At 55.5% G+C, this 15,602-nt stretch overlaps 1 protein-coding gene across 5 annotated transcripts in view; it reads right to left on the bottom strand.

Annotated features, from left to right (window-relative positions):
* Positions 1 to 9,182: 9,182 nt before the first annotated feature.
* PALD1 (phosphatase domain containing paladin 1) overlaps positions 9,183 to 15,602 on the bottom strand; it is a 93,295-nt gene continuing 86,875 nt past the window's right edge. For all 5 annotated transcript variants that reach the window (XM_077894850.1, XM_077894851.1, XM_077894847.1 and 2 more), the window contains exons 19-20: positions 12,903 to 13,058; positions 9,183 to 10,938 (exon numbers count right to left, since the gene is read on the bottom strand). In XM_077894850.1, coding sequence (XP_077750976.1) covers positions 10,786 to 10,938; positions 12,903 to 13,058 — 309 coding nt within the window. In that variant the 3' untranslated portion in view covers positions 9,183 to 10,785. The remainder of the gene's footprint in view (positions 10,939 to 12,902; positions 13,059 to 15,602) is intronic.

The raw sequence follows: 15,602 nt of genomic DNA, 5'->3' as shown, positions 1-15,602 counted from the left end.
ATTCACCCCAGATGAGCCAGAGACAGATCATATGAACCTTGATTTTGATCCAAGGTTGAGTCCCAACCTCAATTAGTTCCCTGTAGCACACTGCAATCACACACACCCCCCTCCGTCCCATCCCGGGGTTCCCGGCCATAAAACAGGGGCTAGAACACTGATGTCTACACCACCTTCCAGCTTGGGCCTCAGTGGGCATGGCCGGATGGACTCAACACCTGGACCGCCCCCGGGCACACGCCCTGAGCACCACCCTCCCCCTGCTTGGAGGAAGCCCTGCCCCGCTTGCTTGCCTCTTCCCAAAGGCCCAGACACACCACCCAGCCAGCGGGACCCAGAACAGCTGCTGTTGTTCTGCAGACTGTGCTGGAATCTGCGTACGGCCGGGCTCCCTCTGCACATCTGGGACATCTAGGACCAGCATTAATCTGCACAACAGCTGGTCCCCAGCTTCCTCTTAAAAGGGCAGTGACGTCAGCTCGCTGGCAGGACACTGGCTTTTCCCTTGGGAAACCCAAACTCCCTGTGACACTGAACCATCCTGCTCCCCCCACCCCCGGAACACGTCCTTGCCCCCCTTTTGTCCATGTTCACGGGAATCAGCACCTCTAGGACCGGGGACCTTTGCCTAAGGTCCCGCGCCGCTGGCAGAGGCGGTGACCCAGGGAGGGCATCGTACTGTCGTACTGTCCACACCCACCGCTCTCCCAGGGGGACGGGGGACTTCGTGTGATTTCATTCTGGAAAGCATTTTTCCAAGCCGCAGGAATTGAGAGACTCGCTGCCTTCCCTCGCCCCTTCCCTTCCATTCCTTCCCCGTCACCAACACCACAGATGAAATGCTAACAACATTTCTGCAGCGCTTGCTGTAGCGTTTGAAGGGCCAGACACGTATTGGTGCATTTAATCCCCATCTGAGAAATGATGTCCCTTCCCCCACTTGTCCCGAACCTTCTCCGCTCGTGCCACCGTCGGACTCCTGGGATGTCGAGCGCACATTTTGCACTGTGTCCCTGTCGTCGTCGTCTTCACCACCACCTCCATGCCTCAGAGTGGCTGGACGGGACCCACTTTAGGGGGATGCCCACAGGGGGAGGAATGAATCTCTCTATGCCAATCGCTTTTTACAAACGTCATAAAATATACAGAGTATGGCATCTTTCTAACCATTTGTGGGTGCACAGTTCAGTGGTGTTGAATACAGCCACAATGTTGTGTAAGCCTATTTCTGCTTAGAACTTTTCCATTGGGGATTCCCGGGTGGCTCAGCGGTTTAGCGTCTGCCTTCGGCCCAAGACCTGATCCTGGAGACCCGGGATCGAGTCTCGTGTCGGGCTTCCTGCATGGAGCCTGCTTCTCCCTCCGCCTGTGTCTGTCTCTGTCTCTCATGAATAAATAAATATTTTAAAAAAAGAACTTTTCCATTATCTCCAGCAAAAACTCTGCGCCCTGTGAACCGTGAGCCCCCCTTCCCGCCACCCAGCCTCTGTAACTCCTAGTCCATTTCCTGTCTCTCTGCATTTGCCTGTTCTAGGTGCCTCGTATAAGTGGCATCACACAATGTTTGTCTTCTGTGTCTGGCTCCTCTCACTAAGCAGTGTTTCCAAGATCCATCCACATCACAGCTCGTGGCAGGACTTTGCTCCTTTTATGGCTAAATAATATTCCAACCAACGTGTCCATCGCTTCGTTTGTTCAGTCATCTGTCCATGGACACTTGGGTTGTTTCCACTTTTTGACCATTGTGAACAACACCGCTTAGGAACTCTGGGGTGTAAGTATCTGTTTGAGTCTCTGCTTTCGCTTCTTTTGGTACATACCGAGGCGTGGAATTGCTGGGTCACGCTGTTGTTCTATGTTTAACCTTTGAGAAACCACCAAATTGTTTCCATAGCCGGCCACTGGCGTCTTAGCCAGTCTCTGCCCTGTCCTTCCTGTGTTCGAATCAGGACTCGAACACAGATCCACCAATGGGGAGACCATCCTCACGCTCACGCAGGGGCAGGGGTAGGAAGCTGAATGGGTGGGCGCCTGTTTCTGGGTGGCGGGGTTCTCTTACCCAGTATGCTAAGTCGTCCTGTCTTATCATAACTGGATCCGTAGCCCCGAGCACGGGCCTGGCATATAAGCATTGGTGAGTGAATAGATGTTGACATACATTTCTGCCCCCAAAGGACTTATGAGCCAGGAGTGGGTGAGACAGTGAACACAGGCGCCCAGCTCCTGAGAAGGCAGGCAAGGAATGCTGAGGCTGGGCTGGGCTGGAGGGAGAGCTGTGGGTTCCCCCATCCTCACCTTCTAAGGCTTCCCCTTGTAAAGGACCAGGTTCCCTGCTGCCCCATGGTGGTGTGGGGAGCTGATATACTTGGAGAAAGGAACCCCCCAGAGCCAGCCAAGGTGCCCCTGGTCACAGACATAGGTGCATAAGAGGCACAAACGTGAGGATGGGACACTAGGGGTTTCTGTTTGCTTTTACCTTCATCTACCATGACTGAAGTGGCCGCTATGGGGCAGGCCCTGTGTAAATATGCATTATTTCATTTTGTTTTCCTAAAGCCTCACTTACAGATAAGGAAACTGAGGCTCAAGAAGGCATGGTAACTTCTTCACATTCCTGCATTGCTGGATGCCGGAAAGGGTGAGATTTGAACCAGAAGTTGTGCTCCCAACGGTCCAGAGTACACGTCCTGCACCAGCCCCCAGACCTTCGCAGGGCAACAGACCCCTAGCTGCTGCAGACCTGAGGCAATGCCCACCACCCTAAATCTCTCCTTTCCTCCCAGACAGAGCTGAGGGCTCATGGGGGGCCCCTCTTTCCTCTCTGGCTCCCCACTCCTTCGGCCCAGGTCCATCCTGCCCTGCAAGCCTACCCTGGCCATCCCCTCTGCTCTCCACGGCATTTGGAAATGATTCACACAGGCTGCCCACAGCTCTCCGGGGGCTAGAACTAGGGGCATCCTGGGTTCCCCACCCTGGGGCACTCAGTGAGCCATACCCTCAGCTCCCACACCCACTCTCTGGACCAAAAGACCATGGGGATGCCGAATTGGGAATTCCAGGAAGCTTGAAGGAAAAGTGGGGAGCATGCATTTGCAGAGCATCTCTCTGGAGTGGCCTGCAGACACTCCTCTGTCACTCTGACCTCAGCTGGTAGGCAAAGACTCCGCAGGCAGGACAGAACAAGGGCTTGTTCAAAGCCCTGCAGACTGGCCTGGCAAGCCCACTCCCTTTCTTCCCAAGGGCCATCCTCTCCCGGACAGGAGCTGTAAAGGGAGCAGCCAGACGCTGGAGGCAGCTCAGGGGAGGGGCCGGGACCCGACTGCAGCCTGGCCGGACCCCCACTTCCCACCCCTGATGGAGTGAGCTGGGCAGAGGAGAAGTAGAAAAGCCTGTGTTTAACTGGAGCCGGCAGTCTAAACATAAACATCTGTTTGTGATTTCAAAAACAAAACAAAAATATAGTTTGCAGAACCAATTCACGGGCAAATGAGATGGCAGGGAATTCTATGACTTTGTTAAGAACCCAAAATGCTTTCAAGTCCTTTGGAAACCATTTAAACTGTGCAAATGTGCTTATTAAGCAAACCGTGCAAATTAGCTTATAAACTCTGAGTGACTCCTTGTGACTCCTCTCTGGTACTTGAAGCAGGTGCTGCAGGGACCCCAGCCGGGGCACACGGGAGCTTATTCTTGACTAGAATCTGTAGCATATGTGAAAATAATACTAGGGCTTTCCTTGGAAACACTTCAGTGATATAGACATCATGGTCATTTCTTCCCCTAATATGTCCCCACAACTATTAAAAAAAAAAAAAAACATTTGTTTATGGTCTTTGTTTTATCAATGAAACTGGGCAAAAGGGCCTTTATAGGTACCATCGGGAGGGAAGAGCATTCCCCAAGCCCTCCCAGACCAGATGTGTATGGGGGGCTACACCCTTACTTGTTAAGTGACCTGGGACAACTGGCTTCTCCAGCAACTACCCAGCCCACCGTGCATCACTTGAACAGACTAACAGCTAAATCGCACGTGCGCACAACCAAAATTCATCAGCCGCTGGGGACAACCGACAACACGAAAGACAAGCGCCCCACTCACTGAAGAACGAACACCCAAGGAACCAGGACTAACCAAATCAGCCTTCAGATAACAAGATCTTCAAAGAGATGAGGCTTTATCCAACCCCATAAAAGAATGAACTAGAAATGTTATACATTTAAAATGTGACCGGAGGGCGGGGATGGGACTAGATCCACTACATACCTCTCAGAACGGCTAACGTTACAGATACAGATGATAACAAGTGTTGGTAAAGATGTAGAGGTACTGGAACCCTCACACTCTGTTGGTGGAGATGAAACTGCTCATCAGTGTGGCAATCTCTTAAAAGGTCTAACACACACCTGGCGTGTGCGTCACTCTCCTCCTAGGTATCTAACCAAGAGAAATGAGAGCATATGCCCAGGGTGCGCCTGGGTGGCTCAGTCAGTTAAGCATCTACCTTTAGCTCAGATTATGATCTCAGGGTCCTGGGATCAAGGCCTGCATCAGGCTCCCTGCTCAGCAGGAAACCTGCTTCTCCCTCTCCTTCCACCCCTTCCCTGACCTGTGCTCTCTCCCTCTCAAACATATAAATAAAGTATTTTTAAAATAAAATAGTGACTAAGACCAGGTAGACTGAGTGAAAGAACTTGCTGTACATCTAGCCAACTACCTATCTATGAACTAAATAGATCATATTAAACATTTATACCTATTAATCTTTTTTTAAAAGATTTTGTTCATTTATTCATGAGACACACAGAGAGAGAGGCAGAGACACAGGCAGAGGGAGAAGCAGGCTCACTCGCAGGGAGTGCGATGTGGGACTCATCCTTGGACCTCAGGACCACACCCCGAGCTGAAGGCAGATGCTGAACTGCTAAGCCATCCAGGCGCTAAGCCATCCAGGCGTCCCTAGGCCTATTAACCTAAGAAAGACAACCTGATGGAAAAATAAACCCATAAGAGAATAAATTCAAAGGGCCAATAAACATATGAAAAGACGTTCCATCTCAATAGTAATTGGAAAAGTCACATTAACATAAAAATAAGACTACTGTTTTCCTCATCAGATTGGAAAAGTTAAAAAGATGGGTGACCTCAAATGTCAGAGTAAGAAGGGGGAAGTGGGTATTGTCATAAACCGGTGGTATTTAATTCAGCCCAGAAGACGGCCTCACGTAGTTCAAAGAGAATGACAGTTCCTTCAGGAGAGTGTAGACATGCTGTCCCATAGGCTCTGCGCATGGGTGACGTGAGCAGATGGTAGGAAAAGGAAGGAATCCACTAAGAGGAGATATGAAGTCACACTTAAAAGGTCCAAGTCTTAGAAAATCTGTCACTGTGACTCATAGGAAACAAGCATTTCTTGTGGGCGTTGAGGGGAACCTCTTGAAAGAACATACGGGTTTGAACAACATCGAGTCCGAGAACCACAAGACCTTGAGGGAGGGTTTTCAGAGAAATCATCTGTCCCCCACAACGCCTGCCCCACCCAACCAGAGAGAGCTAGGGCACTCCTCCAGAAGGATTCCAATCCTTGAAAATGTCAAAGAGGATTCCACTACCAAAGAGAATCCCAATATTGCTAGCTCCGACACCCACCTCTGAAATGAGCTGGGCCTGGAATCAGACACTCTCTGGGCCTCAGTATCCCTATCTGTAAAATGGGAATCCTAAAACTACCTTGGGGTCTTGTTGGAGTACCAAATGGGATGTGACTATAAACAAAGCCAAATACAGCACCTGACTAAGTCATAGAGAACCTAATAAAATAAGCAAAGGTTATTGATCTAAGAACCAATAGGCTGAGGGCATAGAAGGACGAAGGGGACAGGCTCTAAGGGAACGCATGTGTCTGATGACATTGTGAGGCTAAAAATAATGAAACATATATGGGAAAGCAAGCGTTACCATCTTTATAAATCAAGAAGGAAAAGACAAACGCCCCAAAGAAAAAGTCAGCAAAGGACACAGACAATTCATAAAAAAACACAAGTGGCCAATACACACGAAATTAAGTTCATATTAAAAAAAACACAAAAGTAAACAAAATTATGAGATTCTATTTTGAGCCACAAAATGGCAAAAACTTTAAAAGTGTAGCAAGCAGTGCTGGCAAGAGTGGGAAACAGCATGCTCACGTAGGACAGCAAAAAAGGACCTTTCTAGAGCACACAGGGGAGGTGCATATTGAAAACCTTTAAAATGGGGTATTCCCTTTATTTAGAAATAATCGGAGGTTTGCACTGCCACGTGCAGATTTGGGGGTATCAACTCTTTCTGTCCTCGTCTCTTCTCCACCCCTCTTATCCACAAGGCAGACAGAGCAGCGGTGTCCTGGCCACAGTCCGTACGACCCGTGGCCCCTCCTGGAGAAGGGAGGGCAGGGCAATTTTCTGGAAGCCGGGTTGTCTGCCCTCATCCAACTGCCAACAAATTTAAGAAACACTCTCTGGTCAGCTCACCCAGGGATCCGCCCTGATGCCGGCTCCCTCTGGGCCAGGCTGCCCCACACCTGCGCTGGTTGTTAGAGACGTCAGCATGGCTTCCCTAACAGCCACCTGAGACACTGAGGAGTACCTTCGTCCCCTCGAACTGGCTCCTCCTGGAGGGAAGGAGACCTGGGGGGAGCTCAGCCTCCCGGGGAGCTGGGGGCACCCATGGGCCTCTGGCTCCCCAGCATTACCCGCCTACTGGCTCAAGCTTCCCCGACTTCCAGGGAGTCTCCCATGTCCACGTCACTACTGTGGTGACACCTCAGCCGGACTCCTTTGCTCGGGTCTCATATTAACAAACTCAGCAGAGACCATTCCTGCAGGAACTCCCCTGCGCTAAGGCACGGCACTGGGCCCCTACATCAGGTTTGATCTTCCCCTACAGAATAAGTATTTTAATCTCACTTACAGTGGGGATGCTTGAGACTCAGAGAGACAAGGTGACTCACCCACAATCTCAAATGTCAGGGTACACAGGCTGAAAGCATTCTGGCTCCCGGAGCAGAGAGGGGTGTGCTTCAACAGCCAGAGGGTGGAGCGGGGGTGGGGGCTGGGGGGGATAAAGAGACTGGTTGAATTTTCATAACTGGCTGCTGACCATGCCTTACTTATGTGAGAAACAGACAAACAGCCTATTGTAAGGTAAAACCAATGTGAAGATCTGATGGTGCGGGTTCTGCTGGGGGTGAGGCTGGGGGACCCGAGGTTGGACCTGGCAAGGAAGACCTGTCAGGTAACATCTGGGTGGGCGCTCCATTTTTCCAGCTCATCCTAAACTGGTTCTTGGGATGAGCAGAGAAGCCAAAGGCCCTCTGAGGGGTCCCAGAATATGGCCAATTCCTGGAGTCTGGTCCAGGCAGGGAGAGTAAGCAGGGTCAGAAAGAACGCTGATCATTTGTGCTGTGGGGGTCCTGGGGTGAGGTGGCCTGACTCCAGGCCCCAAGGTCCATGTCCTTGGTGTTTCTTTGTTCTAGAAGCTCCATCAGACAACAGCAATGGAAGCCAGGACCCCGGGCTGAACTCTGACCTTGAACCGTACTCACTGCTCTGCGTACGGGCAGCCTGCGCCATCTCAGTTCTCGCCATACCCAGTGTGGATGACTTGTTGACTGTCTTCCCCGAAATACCACAGGCCCTGGAAGGCGGGGCTGTCCGTCACAGCCCAGTTGAATCACTGCCCACAGCCCACCTACGTGCCGTCTCCAACCTACACCCTTAGATACAGAAGCCTGCATGTGCTCATTAGCACCCACAGGTACGCCCCTAAGTCGGGTAGGGTCCCAGGGAAGGCCCATCTGGTCTGGGCCCAGGGGCAAACTGATGTGGCAAGGTCCCCAGAAGACTCAGAAGCCTTTGGGAAAGAACACAGGGTAAGAGAGTGGCAGCTGGGCACATCGAGGCTGCTGGCCTAGGTGCTGGGCCCTCAAGGGGCTGGCGGAGGATAGGGCGACAGCTCAGCCAAGGGACCTAGGCGAGTTCCTCAACTACAAGTAAACGCAGACCCCAGGCCCTGTCCCACATGACACCGCCTAACCTGGGCACTTGAGCAAGGGAGGGCCTCAGCGATGTCTGAAGTTCCGGAAGCAGTAGGGATGCCCCCACAGCGATGACCAGACACAGGATAAGTGAGAGACTACTCCTGAGCACCCCAAAAGGATCTGCAGGGAGACTTTGCAAAGTTGGCTAAAACTGACTGCAAGCTTACGGCATGTCAGGGGCTGTTCTAAGGTCTCACGTGTATTCACTCATTTAGTTATTATTTTTTGTATTCACTCATTTAACAGAGGCTTCCGATGCCCTGGACCATAGGAGCTACGGGCATGGGATCCAGTACTGCCACCTACCTGCCAGATGCCCTCCCACGGGCTGGACAGGCCCAGGGAGCCTGAGGGGACACACCCGTGAACACAGCATCCGCGCTGCTATATCCCTACCCAGACCTTCTGACCCTGGGCCAAGAAGCGTCCCCTCCAACACCACGCACACCTACGCACACACGCCGGTATGCATGTCTCTGCGTTCCCATTCAGAAGCCACGTGGAGCATCCTTAGGCTCTGTCGTGCTGGGAAATAACCCCAGGAGGCCTCCCCTCCCAGGCTGGGAAGATCACCAACCCTAGCACATGGAGCTTTGGGTTCCATTCTGACCACCTCCAGCTGACCGTGGAAATACAACCCAGGGGGTCTTATTCCCCTAACGCTGGGAGAGCATGGAGAGGAGCCTGGGGTCGGTGCTCTCTGCCTCTTTACACACCAACCTCTCGATGCCATTGTGTCCAAGAATTTGGGGGCTAAAAGAGGCCAACCAAAGCCTGCAAGAGTGAGAGGAGGGAGTAGAGCCTGAGGTTCACCCTCTGTCACAGCCCCTGAATTTCCATGTTGCTCCATGTCCCTGAACAACACGACAGTCCTTCACACTTCAGCATGAATTAGCCTGTTACATGGCTTTCTTCAAGGAGAGGCTCAGCCCTGGGCATCCAGAGTGAGACAGTCATACATTAAGGATGTGAAGAAAAAGAAGGATGTCTGGAAAAACCTACCTTCTCTGAGAACTGGTGCTTTCAACTCACCTTGCCCACCCATTACTCTGAAGGAGCATCAGTTCTAGAACGTACTACAGATGTTAGAGCAGACAGGCACACTTCACATTTAGCCATTTTTAATGCTCAAAAGCTCTGTACAAAAAAAAAAATCACAAATGAATCCTCACAACACCCCTGTGAGGTAGGTAGGCAAGTATTATTCTCCCATTTTACAAACGGGGAAACTGAGGCAAAGAGGCGCAGCAACCGGCCAGTGGTCCCAGCACCGCTGAAAGTCAGGGCCACCCGTGAGAACACAGAGGATCCCTCCCAGTTCAGCCTAATCTCTGACCCCTCATCTAGACCTTGTCTGCAAAGAAATGAAAACTCTCTAATAGATGCAAAAATAAAAACAAAAACAAATGGGAAAAGGTAGTGAACATACAGTAGTTTTGCAGAAGACTTCAGCCAAGAAGGCCAAATGTTTTCCAATAGTGGGTAGATGTGAACAACTCTGGCCTCTTCTCCCGTGACCAGAGACACGTCCACCCACCTGTTTTTCTGCAGAAGTGCACGCACCCACCCAGGGAGGGCTCCCGGGCCACCACGAGCCAGGCCAGGAGGGCGGCCTCTGCACCAGCCACAGCCCCCAGGGCTTTGGTGGACAGTGGGCCCTAGAGGAAGAAGCGCAAGACTCAAGGCCCAGCAGCCTTCCCACTGTGGGGACAGAGCTGTTCCCGAGGCTTCCCGCTCACCATGCCTCGGCCCCTCTGCTCCCTCTGGAGTGAAGCTCAGGGGTCCTCAGCAAGAATGGCCTGGAACTTCCCTTGGCCCGGAGACTCACATACTCCACTGTTCACTCAGGGTCACCCAGCAGTCCTCGGGGCTCCTGCTGTAGCGGCGGGGGACATGGGGCCCAGCGGGGCTCCAAGGCAGGGAAGACGTGCACAGGGACCTGCCTCTGGGGGCTTGGGCTCTCTCTGCACCTCCCACCCTGGCTCCCAGGGAAATGGAGCAGGCCTCTTCCACGGGGCTGCATCCACCTAGAAGGGCCTTACCCCCGACAGGGACTCCTCCCTTCTAGCTCCTTGGGGACCTCCTCGGTCCCGCCGGCCCCAGGGGAGGGACAGGGGGAAGGGAACAAGAGGCAGAGCCTCCGCCAGACCCAGCAGGACAGTAGTTGTGCTTCTTGGAATCTCCAGGTTGGAGACAGGGCATGAGAGGCAAGGAAACTGGTACAGCTGCCGGTGAGGTGACAAATCCACCAGAGCCTGTCCACTCACTGGGGAGCCAGGGGCCCCAGGGCAGGGCTGAGGCAGCAAGTGGGGAGAGGCCGAGTGGGGAGGGCAGCAAGAGAACACAAGATGGGGAAAGCAGCTCTGCACCCAAGGCTGTGAGGACCTCACTGAGGCGGGAGAGGAGGGCGTGCATGGACATGGCGAGAGCTTTGGCTGGCACTGAGCTCCTTGGAAACCGTCTGCAGCCTGCAAGGCACACACGAGGCCTTCCCAGAGGTCCACGCGGCTGCTGTTTACAAGTATAACTGTGCGCTACTTGTCCTATAAAAAGCTGGTTTTAATAAAGGGTGCCCACCCCACCCCAGGCTCTCTGGGAAGCTGAGGAATGGGCTCCTCGGGACCACTCCCCCTGAAGAGCACCTGGTGCACCCCCAGCCTGCACGGGGCCCTGTAAGAGGGGGCGGCAGGGCCTGGGGCAGCACGTCCTACAGGAAGTCTCCGGCAGCTGAGGGCTCCGGGCTGCGGCTCTGCTCCTGCCACCTGCAGCGCAGTCTGGAGAAGGGCTGGGCCTGCACGCTCTCCAGCTCCGGGAAGCCCAGCTGATTGAGGATCTCGTAGACACCAGCCTTTGATGCCACCTGGGGGAAGACAACAGAGATGGGGGCGGTACTCTCGGGGAGAGGTCACCTGCCCCCTGCCACGTCACCACACCCTCTTCCCCTCAACGGGCTGCCGAACACACAGGTGAGCCTGGGGCCCCGCACGGCCTTCTACCAGCTCTGCAACCTGAGCAAGTTTGCCTTTTGGTGACCAGGAGCTTCAGCTTCTTTATAACGGGGACAACAGTGTCTATGCCCCAGGACGATGATGGAGGGCTCCAGAAGCCCAGAAAGCACCCAGCAGACAGTAAGGAAGAAGAGTGGCGCAGGAGGCCAAGTACCCCTGTGCCCATGAAGCCCGGGTATTCCCACTGAGATGCTCAGGGTCGCAGGCCCGGCTGCTCTGGGCATTACAGCCAGGACCCCACAGAGGGCTAGCGAAGGCGGCATGGGCGTGGGAGCCAGCAAGAGCCCTGTGGCTGGCTGTTGCAGTTGGGGACCAGGCAGGCAGGCAGGGGCTCCCTGGACATTCTCCATCAGCCCTGTTGCCCGGTGGCCCCAGGCCTGGCACTAGATGCAACCCATTCAACAATCAGCCCCCTTCTCTCTCCAGCATCCTAGAAGATGGGGAGGATGTGCTCCACTCAGACCAGAGGTCCCAAGGCAACCCTCACCCCCACCCTCCATTCATCCCCAGGAGGGAGGGACTGAGAGCCCCTGAGGCTGGAGCCCATGCTCCTGGCTGAACCAGCTCTCTCCTTCCTTGACATCCCCCAACATGCACCACCCAGGCTCAGCTGGGGAGGGCATCGCACTCCTGCCCAGCCTCTGGTTCCCCCAATTTCCACTCTCCAAACAGAACCCAAGCATAAGTGTCCTAAGCTCCCCCCAATACCCAGGGGTCCAAAGAGGAAGCTAAGCCCAGGCCTGCCCAAGAGGATGGCCCCGATGTGGCCTTGGTGGGATCCAGCCCCTAACAGGTTTCCTGACTTTACACTCATCTGCCCAGAGACCACCCTCAAGGCTGGTCCTCACTATAAACCACCCAGCAGCCGCCAGGCACTGCAGTGGCCCCCCGCCCCGCCTCTGTTCCCTGGCAGCTCTGACCCCACCCGCACACTGCCTAGGCCCAGTGCCCCTCCTTATCCACTCTGGCTGGGGTCACCAGTCCCACCCTCCCACCCACCTGCCCCACAGGAGCTAACTCCAGCCTTGAGTGCAGATTAGAACTATCAGGACAGGCTGGCAAGGCCAGGAGACGCCAGCATCCTGGTGGAGGGGCAATTATAGGCCGCTCTGCCAAGGGGGGAAGGAGGCCTGTCTCCTGACCTGGAGGTGCTAAGGCAGCAGCTCTGCCCCTGTAACCACCAGCTGAGCCAGAGAAGAACTAGAAGAACCAGGAGGCAATGTGGGGTGGGTGTGGAACAAAAGGCCACATCTCAGGCCAGACGTGGTGGGCTCGGAGCGGAGGGCCTGGCTCTGCTGCTGACCGAGGACAAGTGCCTCACCGGTCTGTGCTCAGTCTCCTCCACGTGAGGCAGACGGGCTCACACGGGGCCTGGGAGACGGCCCCCCACGTATCTCATGGAATCCCCATCACATCGCTCGGGGGTGGCACCTACAGAGTCAAGAGGATCTCCCCCCTAGCGCTGAGGGTCAGCTGGTCCAAGGTCATAGCTGGAAGGCGGCAGGGGCCAGGCCACCACGCCACCTTGCGCCTCGCAGGGCACAGTGAGGGGTGAACACAGCGATCACAGGAAGCACCCAGAGAACGTCAGTCCCGGGGTGGGGGTGCCCAGAGCAGGGCCCAGCCTGACGCCCTGCCCCGTGCTGCTCCCCACACCTTCCCTCTCCCTTTGTCCACTCATCCCACTTTGCCCAGCCGCCGGCCAGGTGCGGACGCCGGACTGGACACCCACAGCTGAACGAGACAAGACCTCGTCGGGGAAGCCTCCTGTGGAGAGAAACGATCGCTCCGGCCACCGGGAGCCTGCGCCTCTCACCTCCCGCATCCACGAGCTGAAGGGCCTCCGCCAGGAGTCCGCCTTCTCCAGGTGGAGGTAAGCGTTGAAGAGCACCAGGTACACGTAACGCTCCAGGTACTGCAGACTCCGCAGCTGCAGCCTCCTGGCCTCCTGCTCCGATTTGGCCGCTCTCGCCTGCAGGACGGCACGGGGTGGGAGTCGGGGGGGTCCTCCCCACCCAACACGCAAGGACACACCACACACGCTCTACACACCGACACACTCACACCCCCACCGCCCTCGGCACGAGGCCGGGACAGGAGGCAGGGATTGGGACAGCACAGTCAAGGGCATCGCCCTGGCTCAGGTTACAGGGGAGCCCAGCGGATGGCAAGGCGAAGCCATCGGGGCTCCAACTGGGGGCACAGCATGGCCTCCCCGCCACCCCCGCGGCCTGGGCTCCCAGGCTTCCAGCTGCTCACAGGCAGGGCGGTGTGTCTCTGCCAGGAGGGGGACCCTCATCTTGGCCTCTGACCCCGACTGGTCCTTCACTGACTTCATTGCCCTTTTCTCAAATGGCTCAGGGGCAGGGGCAGGAGGGGGTGAATGAATACAGCCCTCCGGCCCTGGCCCTCCTCCCCCAAGGCTGGAATAGATCCTAGAAAGGTCACCAGGGCAGGGGATCGACAAGAGATACAGTGGCTGAGGAAGAAAGATGGGGGGGGCGGGTGTTGGGGTGAGGAGGAAGGCATCGATCTTTTTAACAAGCCATCTTGGGCACCTTCTAGGAGACTGGTGCCAGGTGACACACTAGAGAGATAAAGGACTGCCACATGATTAAAGACAGGCTTCCCAGAGAGGGTGGGATTTGGCGGGGCAGTGTGGGCCCGGGGTTTGGGGGCAGAGAGCAAGCAGCCCACGGGCCAGTGCAGACATGAGGACGGTGCCCAGCAGGCGGGGAACTGGAAGGGGCTGGTCTGGCCGGAACGAGGCTGGGAAGAGACAAGAAAGGGGCCTGGGCTGGCAGCCAGCTGAGGAAGCCCACCCTCTGCCCTAGCCCGGCTTCCCACCCCGGCACACAGATGCCAGGCCCCAGCCCAAACCAATCAGAGGGGAGCCCGTGAGACACGGGATGCTCCTGGGGAGACTGTGTGCAGCCAGGGGTGACTCTGTGCAGCCAGGGTGCAGCAGCATGGCATTAGCTTCCGAGAACCATTGAAGGTTTAGGGGTAGGAGTGACCGGTTAATAGAAGGCTCACAGGAAGCTAATGCTCAAGAGGAAAGGGATTTAGATGGGGTCCTCTTGGGGCTTTCTCAGTGTGGACATCATAGGCACCCCAAGACGCACAGAGTCAGCTTCCCTGCTGCACGGGTGTCCCTGCACCATGCCCGAGATGCTCCTCTGACCCAACACAGATGTGCAGCTCACCCAGACGGGGAGCCCAGGAGAAGGAACGCCACACTTCACCTCACCCCTTCTCACCGCACACCCTCCAGGCCTCCATCCAGGCCCCCAGCAGCTCTCTGTACTCCAGGAAGAAGACAGAGCACAGGGGCTGCTCCCTCAGGCACCCGGAACATCCTCAGGAGGGCTAACAGCCAGCCCTGGGCCTCCCAGAACCAGGAAGGACCCCACTCTTGCCCCCACCCCAAGCTAGGCCACAGCTGAAAGCCTACCTGGATGGGCACACCTCAGCCCAGTGCATCTCCTCTGGGCCACTGCCCCCGACATGACACGACCCACAGCCCCAAGAGCCAGGAGCCGTACTGGGACTGTCTGCAGGGCCCATGGTCCCCACTCTGTCTTCTGCCTCAGGTAAGAGCCTTCCTGGGGTTTGAGTAAGTGCACGGGAACCTGCACAGCCGGCCCACCCACACCATCCAGAAGGGGCTCTGGAGCACTGGGGATGGGGCGGGGGTGGAAGGTGGGCAGCGATGGGGCCCAGTCGGAGGGCTCCCCGACTGGGCTCTGGGCCTGGTTCTGCCATTTAAACTCTCAGCTCCCATGTTCCCGGAGGTAGGACTGCTCAGGTGCAAAAGGTACGAGGAAGCACCTATAAACCACGAAGAGTCACAGCAAGCCACGGAACAGCAGGGAGAGCTACAACACGAGGACGAAGAGGGCACAGGCCCCATGTCCACGGGATGTTTCTTGAGCGCTAATTGAAAGTAGTTTAAAATGGCTCTTTCCTGGCCAAACTGTGGGGGAGATTCCCTCCTTCTTCCAAGAAAAATGTTCAATAAGCTCCAGGGATGGAGACTGTTCAATAAGCAGGCAGTGGAAGGGAAGGGGGTGGAAGGGCCTCGTGCAGGGCAGCATTGCCCTCCTTAGGGATAGCGGAGCGGTGGTGTACTGGCCATACTTTGTCTCTCAGTAAAACCTTTTGTTTTTGTCCATTGCCTAATTTATAAACAAAAAAAAATTTTTTTTTGAGCACCTGGTTGGTTGATCCTTAAGACAAGAGGCACCTGGTCCTGCTCCAGTCATCTCCTACAGCAGCCATGGGGCCATTGCCACCCTCACCTCTGCCAGAAGCCCTCACTGGCTCCTTTGCCTGTAGGATCAGGGCCTCACTTGCCTTCCATACCCTGTCCTGGGCCCCGGTCTCCCCCCCATTGCCTCCTCCTCTGTGCCCCCTCTCCTGTCAGTCTACCTTGGATACACCCACTCTTGGCCCCTTCCTCCCCTCCCCTCCTCAGATCACCTTTCTACCCCCTCCCTCTTCCCACCGCACCTCA

The sequence above is a fragment of the Canis aureus genome, chromosome 4 (assembly GCF_053574225.1).
Source record: "Canis aureus isolate CA01 chromosome 4, VMU_Caureus_v.1.0, whole genome shotgun sequence".
NCBI classification, from domain to species: domain Eukaryota; kingdom Metazoa; phylum Chordata; class Mammalia; order Carnivora; family Canidae; genus Canis; species Canis aureus.
Note: the sequence above shows the minus strand (reverse complement) of the source record. Positions and strands in the feature narration are given on the sequence as shown.